Source organism: Polyodon spathula, chromosome 19, assembly GCF_017654505.1.
Source record: "Polyodon spathula isolate WHYD16114869_AA chromosome 19, ASM1765450v1, whole genome shotgun sequence".
In the NCBI taxonomy this organism is placed as follows: Eukaryota; Metazoa; Chordata; class Actinopteri; order Acipenseriformes; family Polyodontidae; genus Polyodon; species Polyodon spathula.
This window is the reverse complement of record NC_054552.1, coordinates 10,278,044-10,290,492: the sequence shown is the minus strand read 5'-3', so window position 1 is coordinate 10,290,492 and position 12,449 is coordinate 10,278,044. Positions and strand designations below refer to the sequence as shown.

The 12,449-nt window shown below is 36.9% G+C and overlaps 1 protein-coding gene across 6 annotated transcripts in view; it reads left to right on the top strand.

Annotated features, from left to right (window-relative positions):
- The window catches only part of LOC121294686 (synaptotagmin-12-like), a 59,054-nt gene that overhangs the window by 19,854 nt on the left and 26,751 nt on the right, over positions 1 to 12,449 (top strand). For 5 of the 6 annotated variants that reach the window (XM_041218673.1, XM_041218671.1, XM_041218672.1 and 2 more), the window contains one exon: positions 11,082 to 11,142. In XM_041218673.1, coding sequence (XP_041074607.1) covers positions 11,097 to 11,142 — 46 coding nt within the window. In that variant the 5' untranslated portion in view covers positions 11,082 to 11,096. Of the gene's footprint in view, positions 1 to 4,916; positions 4,936 to 11,081; positions 11,143 to 12,449 lie in introns of those variants that run through there. The other variant, XM_041218674.1, reaches the window with a different exon arrangement.

The following is a 12,449-nucleotide window of genomic DNA, read 5'->3' as shown; positions in this document are numbered from 1 at the left end:
ATCACTGCTCACACGAGACTGAGGGAAGCCTGCTTCTTAGAATGAACTAATAGCCTTCGTAATGGTGATGCTAAAGCTATCACCAAAACGGCATCAAGATACTGTGGGAGAGAGTGCAAGCAACCACAACCGAAGCAAGTACCTTGCTCCTGCACAGTGGTGCTGTTAGCCCTGCAGCTGCTCTCGCTTCACATGTGCCGCAGCACTGTGTTGCAGACAGGCCTGTGCTTAGTCTCTGTAAAAACAGGAAAAAACTAAATGAGAAAAATCTGCATCTTATAAAGTGCTTTGTGATGGTGGTCCACTATGAAAGGCGCTATATAAAACAGATTGATTGACAACCATTCTCTGAAATGCAAATCTGATTTTATTACAAAATATTCCTTTAAATATTTCCTTATGTGTCTTTGCTGTTATATGCGGTAATTTAATTATCTGTAATTTGATACTTGATTTCCCAGTAATCTCACTTAACATTGACTCGGTTACATTTTGGATTAAGACGCACGTTTTGGAAATACAGATGCACAGTACTTAAGCTGTAATTTCCACTTGCTGTACACCTGAAAAAAATATTTTTTCCTGAAAGCTAGTTTTTCTGTAATTTGTTTTCTTTGCAATATCTCAAAACAGCCGTGTTTATAATTGTGATACTATAGTGCTTGATAAAAAATATAATTCCTAAATGAGGAAACGAAAGTGTTTGCCATAGAAGGTTTAGCGATTTTGATGTCTAATTATGCTTTTCTGTGTATAAAGTAATTTACATCAAACATAAACCTCTGTGTCTCTGATCCCCTGTGCTCTTTGCTACCAGCTGTGAATTGGAATCAAGCCAGGCTGTTTAAAACAAGGCGGCCTATGTTCCTGTCATGTGTAATCTAAAGATTTAAAAGAAAAAAACTAACTCGTAAGCGTTCACAGTGGTGGCCATGCAGTAGAGCTCTGGGTATAATCAGACTTTCACATAAAAGATTCTTGAAATATTAATTGCAGTAATTGTGAAGCAGGTAATTGATTGGTCCACTGAAAAGAGCTGTGGGAAAATCCATGAGTGTCTACACATAACTCGGGGATCAGACACCTTTAAACTTCAGGGAACTGTTTCTTTATTGCTGTAAGCCTCAGAATGGCAGTTGGGAATATTCTTTTTTTTTTTTTTTTTTTTTTTAAATGCATATTTTGTAAAGCAGCAAGAATATTAAAATTGTTATTCATTTTAATTCCTTTTCAAGCACAAATGTGTTTTAAGGTTTTTTTGTTGTCAGAAAACATCAGAGCTGCAGAAAAGTATGTATTTCTATCTTATTGATACATTTAGAGAAAGGGAAACGGGTAGTAATATTAACAGTTCATAAGAGGAGATTAAGCAATAGATATTTCTGCATATTTGTTTACAGTTACTTTGCCTATAAGGTGAAATAGGCTGACATCATCTTTGAAGGCGCACACTATGCCTGTGCAATCATTAGGTCAGTGTTGTTTATGCACTACTGGGCAAACATATCATATATCTGTATGTGAAAGATTTACACCATGTATAGAGAACCACTCATCCAATTGTAATGAAAGTTGCTAATGGCCTTCTCGCATATTGTTGAGTGTGTCCATAATATCAGGGTATATGGTAGCTGGTCTGTCTTTCAGTTTGTTTGTATATCATACATACCTGTACATTTCTACATTGAGAATATTGCTTATCTAATTGTGATTACCCTTTCCAAGACGTTCTTTAGCTCAAGTTATTGCATCGTAATCTAGTGTTTGGAGTCCTCTGACTGCCTGTCTGTTTGTCACATGTACCTGAATTTTTTTTTGTATTCTTTTATCTGGAAAAGTCACATTTTGATGCGAAGGAACAAGTTAATGAGTGTTGAGGTTGTATGGAGGCGTCTGTACGGATGCCACATTTACAGATATCTAGATTTTGTCAGAAGCACCATTTAATTCTCCTGTATAATTTACTTTCTTAATGTGCCTTAACCATGAGTGACCAATATTAAGTTCATGAAATGTCACCCAACAATTATAATAAGTTGTTCTTGTGAAGAATTTATAAATCTTACTACTGTTTCTAACAGTCTCTATACACTTCACATAATCTGTTGAGCATTTGCAGTAAAACCAATTCAGATGTGATAAAGCAGACCATAGGACTTAATTTAAACAGCCTTTCGTTTCATTTTTAAAACCCATTAAAAAATAGCATTAGTTAATATAAACCTCACTCTATCATCCTCTAAAACATTTTACTCTCCCTGTTTTCATTTAGATTGAAATTAACTGTTTTGCTGTCTTGGCAAAAGCAAGCCTAATAAAATTAAATTATCACTGTGTTGCAGTTTTTCAGTAACATTAAGAATGATATTACTTGCTAGATAAATGATGATCCAAAACAATCGTAAAGATTTGAAATTTTATTTATTTATTTATTTATTTTTAAACACCAAGATTCTGATATGCTGTGCTAAAGTTTCTTCACAGCTGAACAAGCAGTTCTAGATATGATACAGATACACAGACAGACAGCATCCATAAGCACCACTAGATTACAATACCAGCATGTGCTGAAGAATGTCCTTACAGTAGATAGTTTCATCAGAATTTGACAAGGGATTTTCTAGATGTAGGCAGAACTGTAACATATGAACTACAGTGCTTGCGACTCAGCTGGGATACTGTATGACCTCACATTTATTAGGTTCATCTTTTTTTAGACGTGGTACTCAAAGTAGCCCCTTCTCATTTGGTTTGACCCCTGCCTGAAGCCAGAATGGATGATAAGACAGCTGTATAGATCAATACCATAGAATATTTCCTTGTAGATTAGCCGCCCTGTCTCTCACATGATTTTGTTATAGTAAATGTGTTGTGCTGAGTCAGACAGGCAGCTTTTGAAATTGCGTCTTCCTAGTGATTTAGCTTGTGCTTTCTTGTCTTTTAATGTGCTATTCTGCCCTGCAGAATTTTTTATTATTCTCCTTGTGTTCTCATTCCCTGTCATGCATTCTACCATTTACTGCGTTTCCATTATGCATTGGCTCAACTCGCATTATCCTTTTATTCAGTGTTTCTCAAATGTGGCCACCAGCATGATTTTGTGTGGCCACATCAGCCCCCAGAGACACCTCTCTTAATCAACCTTTATCTTAATTGCGCCGCTGTCCAGCTTTTATTAAGTACAGTTCATGTTGCTTGCATTCTGATCCGGCATTCTGCATTGGTATAACCACTGCATGTTGATTGGCCGAACATTCATTGTGATCAGATTTTATTGTGTCACAAATCCCCGCCCATTTTGGTTTGCATCAGTGCTCACTGGTTGATTAAAGAGAGCAGACTTTAGTAATGCAATGTGAAAACATCGGTAGGGAGTAATAGTTTTTCCACACAGAAAATAATATCTGAGTATCCAATCAAACATTGCTGCACATTAATTCAAAGGCAAAAATCCACACATTCGAAAATGCTTTACGCTTTCCAAACACTGGTCCAACTTGCAAAGTAAATGTTACGTAACGTTTTGTTTTGTTGTGATCCTATTTTCTGTTATGGGGAGAGTAATAAACGAAAAAACCTCGCCAGTTTTTTTTTTTTTCTTTTCTTGGTACAACGCCCCCTTATCCACATTTATTTTTGGAAGAGTTTAAGTTAAATTGGAGTTTTTCCCTTGTCTGTACATCAGCAAAGGCATAAGTAATATAAAGGGCTTAAAAAAAACCAAACATGATGTCTACTTTTGCACTGTTTCTGCCTGAAATACACTGAAGAAAAAAATATATAACTAACTGCTGTTTGACATCCTCAGCTGTAGTTCATTCAGTGTGATAAAGTCAAGCCTTTTAATCTATTCTGGAATATTACAGTTTTACATGTAATTTTATGATATAACAACATTGCAAATCGTTATGTTTGTTAGATTTAGCTGGGAATTGTGCAGCATGAGATTGGAACAGGTAAGTCAAAGTAGCTTTTGTATTTATTTAACTTAAAATACATCAGTAATGTACTTTAGCTTAAGTATGGTATTAATTTATATCAGTGTGTATGATTGATTAATCATTTTATACATTGGTTTAATTGACATGACAAATCTATTCAGTACTGCTAGCCATGTTAGGCAGAGAATTGTCATGACAAATGGTTCAAGGTGTGCTAAATGTGCTCCATTGAATTGCGATCCGGAGGTGATGGTGGTCATTGAAGATGCCTGGAGTCAATGTTCTGCACCTCACATAACTCATACACGATTCTGGCAATGGATACCTGCATTATCTTCTGGAAAGTAGCCATCCTCATCAGGGTACAAGTGCAGCACTAAAGCATATACTCAACTTTTTAGTGAATCTTTATTTAATGACCTTTCCTGCTGTTTAAATACGTGTTTCATAATGTAACCAGAACAAACCAGACAAGCTTTGAACTGAGTGAATCTGTCTGTTCTGCAGTCCAATAGAACTTTTTATTGTATAACTTAGTGTCTTTATGTCTTACAGTTCAAACATTCTTTATAATTCAGAAATTCTAAAAGAAACTTAAATTAAATGAGAGATGTTTTCAACGTTTTCATGTCTCCATTACTTTTTGCGCTGTCCAGTTTTTCCCATGGTTATACGATGCATTACCATAGTGTAAGGAATGTGGAAGCAACTATAATGCTATTTCTTTTTAATTAATCCATGTTATTAATGATACTTTTCAACAGTGAGTAAATTCATAATTATTTATTAAAACATACATTATTCAACATTTAGCGTTCAAAGATTATTAGTCTTACAGAAATATTGCAGTTATACCTCTAGACCCGATATAGTAGTTTACAGTAAGAGAGTAGGTGCACGATATCTACCTGAACCGTCGCTGTTCTTTCAGGGCAGGAGTGGAGGATGTCATCGTGAGTCTTCCGAATAGCCCACTGAGTGTATCTACTTCTGAGTATGTATATGCTACAACTAACAGATATTGTGCTAACAGATATTAAGTCATCTCTATAACCCATGTACTTCAACCTTTGTTCTGTTCACTCTGCCCCATACACAATCTTTGTTCTGTTCACTCTGCCCCATACGCAATCTTTGTGCTGTTCACTGCCACATATACAATCTTGGTAAGACCAGTTTTAGCCGGACCAATGGATTATTCTTGTAAACCTTTATCAACTTTTAAACAAACAATGAACCATTTAATAGTTTACCATAGATTTACAGTGCTTAACCATGCTTTTCACTGTGCACTATTAACACTGTGCATAGGAACTTTTATAAGGGCAGAACCTATTAAAAGTACACTTATTTTCTTTGCTGAGTGCAGTGTCTTACATTTTGAATTACATGAATTTATTGGAAAAAATATTTAGGTATCTTTAAAGATGTTTCTTAGCAACAAGTGATAATTATCAATACTGAACATTTGAATTAATAAATGACTGCACTTGAACTGTAGGGAACATGTTCACCAGTAATCCAAACAGCCTCGAACAAGCCCTTGGAGCTACGCAGTTTTCAAGCTTTTGACACTATTTGTGAAAAAGAGTGTATGCAGTTTGCATCCCAAATTCAAATGTGAAGCTCTAAACTTGGCTAAAAAAATGTGGAGCTCGGCTAAACAAAATGTCACTGCATGTTCAGCTAACCTGCTTTCAAGAAGTTTCAGATGTACTTAACCTTGTTGCCACTGTAATGGGCCTGTTTCGATAGCGACATCGGTCAATAGAAGCTACAGTGAAGGTGCTAACTGATTGGGGGCTCTAAGAAGAAATATTTTTTGGTGCCCCATCTCCTTTGTGTTGTAATTGATTGTTATTATTTCGACTCCTATTCTTAATTCAAATGTATATAAATCTGTACTTTTGTGAAATGAGTTCAGCTAATGCAGCAAAATGTGCATGTCTGATTTTCTGAAAGTAATTGTAAAAGTCTACACCCCCATTTAAAATGTTCATCTTTTGTTGCCTTATAACCTGGAATTAAAATGCATTAAAATCTTTTTTTTTTTTTTTTTTTCCATTTATCTACACATCCTACCCCACAACTTCCAAGTGAAAAAAATATTCTAGAAATTTGTAGAAAATTAATTAAAAATAGAAACTGAAATAGTTTGGTTGGATAAGTGTCCACCCGCTTGTAATAGCAATCCTAAATTAGCTCAGGTGTAACCAATCGCCTTCAAAATCACACATCAAGTTAAGTGGCCTCCACCATTGTTAAATTGTAGTGATTCACGTGAGTTCAGGATAAATTCAGCAGTTCCTGTAGGTTCCCTCTGCTGGGTAGTGCATTTCAAAGCAAAGACAACCATGAGCAGCAAGGCGCTTTCAAAAGAACTCTGGGACAAAGTTGTTGAAAGGCACAGATCAGGGGATGGGTATAAAAAAATATCAAAGACCTTGACTATCCCTTGGAGCATAGGCAAGACGATTATTAAGAAGTGGAAGGTGTATGGCACCACCAAGACCCTACCTAGATCATACCGTCCCTCCAAACTGAATGACCGAGCAAGAAGGAGACTGATCAGAGAGGCTACCAAGAGGCAACTTAGCAAGAGCCTCTGGCTTTTATGGCCAAGACTGGTCAAAGTATGTATGTGACAGCAATATCCCAAGCACTCCACAAATCTGGCCTGTATGGTAGGATGGTAAGAAGGAAGCCATTACTCAAGAAAGCCCACCTTGCACAATCCTGTTTTGAAGTATGCAAAAAATCACTCAGGAAATTTTGTAGACATGTGGCAAAAAGTTTTGTGGTCTGACAAAACTACAAATTTAACTTTCTGGCCTAAATGCAAAACGTTATGTTTGGCGCAAACCCAACCCAATGCATCACCCAAAGAACACCATCCCTACTGTGAAGCATGGTAGTGGCTGCATCGTGTTATGGGAATGTTTTTTATCGGTAGGCACTTGTCAGGATAGAAGGGAAAATGAATGGAGCAAAGTACAGAGAAGTCCATAAGGAAAATCTGCTGCCCTCTGCAAGAAAGCTAAAACTGGGACGGAAGTTCACCTTTCAGCATGACAACGACCCAAAGCACACAGCCAAAGCTACACTGGAGTGGCTAAGGAACAAAAAGGTAAATGTCCTTGAGTGGCCCAGTAAGAGCCCCAACCTAAATCCAATTGAAAATTTGAGGCAAGACTTGAAGATTGCTGTCCATCAATGCTCCCCAAGGAACTTGACAGAGCTTGAACAGTTTTGTAAAGTATGGTCAAATATTGCCAAAACTAAGTGTGCAAAGTTGGTAGACACCTATCCCAACTGCTTCCACCAAGCAGTAACTTAGGGGGGTGGATACTTATCCAATTATTATGTTTGTTATGTATTTTTAATATCTAACTTTTTTCTCAATAAAAACATTTTTCCTTTAACAGTGTGGAGTATGGTGTGCAGATAAGTGGGGAAAAAAATCCTCATTTAAATGCATGAAACTCTGAAGCACTGACAAAAAGTTCAAGGGGTTCACAGGGTGTGTGTGTGTGTGTGTGTGTGTGTGTGTGTGTCTATATATATATATAATTAGAACTATACCAGAGGAAAGTGAACCAAAGTGAAACCATACTCTGATTTCTGATGTCCAGTATTTTATTTTTAAAAGTTTAAAAAGTCACTGTAGCTACGAGAGGAGCCAGTGTCAAGGGTGGGACGATTTTATGACATATAGGCCTATATCTCCAAGATGCTGTCTGTTAGATATTCAGCCTTACTTTAGCAAGGCACTGTGAAATAAACTATTGTTGAATGAGGACTGAATAACGAAAATTTAAGTAACAGGTTGCAACAAAACTGTAAACTTTATGAAGCTTGACTGCCCATCTCTAGAATGGTTCCCTGATTGAAAATAAAGTGTTTGCACCGTTCACTATACATAAGAGCCACGCTCCTCGCTCTTCATGGTCATAGAGCTTTTACCCTCACCTCATGTAATTTCACAGACAAGACAGAATCTGTAACGGCAGTGCATAATACAGCACTTTCTGTAAAATACAATGGGGTGCAATTGTATTGATCCAAAAAGTACAAACACCTGCTGTTTTTGAGCCATTCATTCTTCCATTGCATTTCTGTTGATTTTATATATCCAAGTGAGAGGAGTTTTAGATACTGGTTCTATCTCTTTAGTGTTCTGGAAAATCGAGTGGTACTCTTTACTAGACTGAGCAGTCATTGTTGCTCAAGTATTGTGTTGTCATATTTCTCTGTCTTTTTTTTGGCTTTACTAAGCACCAGCACTGAACCTCTTTCCTCATTCCATTCAAATCATTTGATAACACGACCTTTCAACTCTGCCAGCCTACCTACTCTACAAATATATTGCTACTGGAGCCGGCAGAGTTCAGTGGTAACAATCATGGGGTTTCCATGCGAGTCAATTTACACATGAAATGGCGATACGCATGCACGTTGGGGAGAATTACTCAGGTAAATCAGGTTTGTGGCCAAAAAAAACGGCCAAAGAGAGGGATAGGGTAAATCCACGCCCAGTTTCACATGGAAACCCACATTTCACGTGTAAATGTTAATGAGTGTGTTTATTCTTAACTATAAATATTGCACAGGAGCAGGTCAGTTGTTACTGTGGATTCCAAGATGGCAGAAAGTAGTGGCAGATGGACAGGACAATTTTTTGGTTAGCAGTAGTGTAGTTCACCTTAATGATAATGCGGACGGCTTTTTAATTTTTTTTAATTATTGTTGTATATCTCGTGGGTTTACAATTCTGTATAAAACCACTTACCATGAACAGTGTTATGCCCTTGTTATAGTATTAAAGCAGCTGTTTGAGAATACCCTTGCTGCTTGAATGTCTGACCTGAATTAATTCCCGTTCTTTTTTCAGCTATGGTGATCTGCAATACCTGTTGGTCAGTTTCATTTTATACCTCGTTTTCACTACTAACGACATGACACCCCACTTATGACATTTGAAAAACAATTTGGGCAAGAGCAGTAAAACACATGATTAACCAGCCAGGCACGAGGTATTTTGTTTTATTACAGCAGCTTAGATTCACTCATGTACCAGTTCTCTGCGCAGAAAACCACATTTTCACAAAATTTTACTAGTAATCTTCAAAAACAGCACGAATAATTTATGCATAGCTAATTTACATATCAACCCCCACATTTCCCATTCATTTGCATGACATTGGGTGAAAAGCCCGGTTTACTCAAGTAAGGTAAACTGAGTGAACGGAAACCCAAAAAAGCATTTTACCCGAGACATTTTTCTAGTTTAAATGCCTTGAGTTAAAAAAAAAAAAAACTGATTGAGCATAGTAAAGTTATGGATGAATACTGCATTCATGTATTGTTTCATAGCCAGCACCAATAACTTCATTGCAATTCTACATAACCCATTTCTTATGACCGCACATACATCTCAGTAACTTAATATCAACGTTTATTACTATATGGGCTGCTGTAATTTTTTATGGGAAACTTTAATATGGTAAATGTTATCCTCATGGGTATATTTACTTGAATAGTACTAAAATAAATTTAGCATGAACCTATTACTCTTTGTAGGCTCATTTTAATAAACTCTACAGTGTAGCCATGGCAACCCCTGCTTTTGAGGTTGTGTGTGTGTATATTATATATATATATACACACACACACACACACACACAAGGATAGGTAGAATGCAGCTTTTAATATGCATCTGGTCTTTACCTTTTGAAATTTTCTCTATCGTGGAGTTTTTGTGAACAAAAAACAAAACCATCCCCAGATTTGAATGTTTTGTGGTTTCTACTGTAAGGTTACTTTATTGAGAGAATCGTAGAATATAGCTGTGTACCACCTGTGAAGACACTGTCTGAAAGTGAGTGGTCTGTGTCATTGGTCAGTGGTTAAAACTGTGGCAATAAAACAGCTAATGTTCACTGGATACCACCTGCAATGTGGCTTTATTGGGAGAATTATAGAATACAGCTATGTACCAACTATAAAGGCCCTATGTCTGTTGAATTACCTCTGTAACAAGATCAATGTGCTCTAAACTACTGTATTTCAGTTGCAGTGGTGTTGGTGGGTTTTTTGGGTGGTTTTTTTTTTTTGCACATTTAATTTAGAAATTAAACTATTAGACACCAACTAAACATTGAATTTGAACAATGTGCATAAAAAGGTTAAACTGCTCAATAAAGTGATTTCTTACGGCAGTCTTCATGACTGACGTATCCTCAGTACTCCGGGGAGTCCCTGTACTTCAGTAGTAAGGCTAGAATCCTTTTTGCACATTTGTTAATCATGTATGATGATTATTTTTAAAAACAAAGAGCACAACATTGCATTTGAGAAAGTAATTAAAATGACCGTGTGTTCTTTTCGCTGTAAAGCTTACCAGCCTCGTAGGACAGAATGCATTCACCCAGCAGAGTTGATACTGAGGAGAATGAATTTGTTTTGACATTTACTTAGTTTAGAGAGAGAGAGGCAGAGATCAAGTTATTATCATCTTCCAGCTCATAATGCACTGGCAGATGCACAAATAAAAAATAGCTCATATTAGAAATGGAAAATTAACTTAATTATGTATGCATTTTTATTATGGTTTTAATCAGTTTCAGATTAAAACCATAATAATTTAGTTTTTTTTGTAATATCACAAACAACCCCCACATACTTACTTATTTTAAAAAAAACATGTCTAAATACAGAGGTGCCCTCAACAGAAAATATTCATTCTGGCTCATGTTGACCAAGGGGGTTGATCTAACCCTTATCTCAATGGCTTTCATCAATGAACTGACCCTCTAAAAGTATAACATAGTTAAAGCATGGCTACATGTAGTAAATCATAGTGAAAGCGTGGTAATCCTTGTAAAGCCCAGCGAGGTATGAGAAAGCATATTTAAAAAACATAGGAAACCAAGGTAAACTATGGTAAATAACCATGGGAAATACATGTGATGGCTATTAAATTACCATGTACTTTTATGGGGTAATATTTTAAGGGAGGAAAAAAGCTTTCATACCAATGTTATTTTTCTTGGTTCTCCAACCCACCCCTGAGTAAAGGCAAAAAAATACTTTGTAGAGTTTCTTGTGTGAAGTAATGTGAAAATTGTCTTGTTTTTTTAGGCAAATCCTTAAATAATGTCTTCAGTTGCTGGACGAGATATAGCAGACTACCGTATAAGTGGTGAGTATGCAAGCAAAGAGAAATCCATCTGCATGTCACTATTCACAAATTAAACATCAGCAGCTATACAACTACATTTGATCCATATCAATTTGTTGCTGAACAGGCTGTAGAGTTTCCAGTAAAACACATTAGTTACCATTTCTTCCTCCTGTGTTGTACTGCAATATCTTTTTAGACATTTGACATGACTGTCATCAAAATGTGCATGTCACTTAGAGTACAGTTCTGACTTGGTTTATTGTACTTTTGGGTCAAAGTGTGCACTTGCTTCAGTATCTCAGTTTGTTTTATAAAGGTTTCACCTTGAATCTTTTAAATTATGTTGTGTGTTCCTCCCCATGAGACCCTGTTCTTTCACAGTGGACCCCCTTAGTTAACATTAAATAATGGTAACATGGAGGCCCCATGGTAAGTGGGATGTGCACCATCTTTGTGATGATGCCATCGGTCACTAGGTTGACATACAGGTTACTGGAGGACAATTCTTGTCGTACTTTGCTGTATGCAGTTCAACTTTTTTAATGACATTGTGGTCCAAATCTAATATTCATTGCAAACCATGCTTTAGCTTTTGGTAATTGTCATCCATGCTTATTCATAAACCTGTTCATGCACAGACAAACAGACAAACAGACAAACCAATCAGAGCGATGAACTTCGTCGGCATCGGGAACCAATGTTTCTGGTTGCGTGCAAGCAGCCATAATTGCAAATTATGTTGAAAACAGATAGATCAGGAATATGTACATCACAGCAGGCAGCAACTCTAAGTCGTGTTTTTTTGTAAGCCCTCACAACCTGCTCACTACAACTTTCACACAGCACACATGATGACAATCCTTGAACTATTTCCCAGACAATGAACACATACTGCATAAGCAATATCCATGCTTTCATAAACTAGATGCAGCACAACTAAAACGGACATGTCTTATCAGCCTAACATACACTGATGTAGGCAAACTTCTTGGTTGCAGACATTTTGAGAGATATTTGTCTGATTTAGCCAACAGAAAACCATGGAGTGCAGCAAATGTCATTTTGAGTGTGCACAGTTAGATCAGATATAATACTGGGAACAGGCTGGCATTCATCATAACTGAATCGGTGTGATGGTGCAGTTTGGATTTATACCTCTGAGTGCTGATGGTAATAATAATTGCAACAGAGTCTCGCCTTCTTCCAGACTGGCCAACTTCCCGACCCTGGGAAAGAACTGTCAGACCAGCCCGTCCAAAGAACTCTGTTCTTGCTGCATAGTGCCCTCACAAGTCGGGAGGGAGATTTACAACCAAGAATCATTG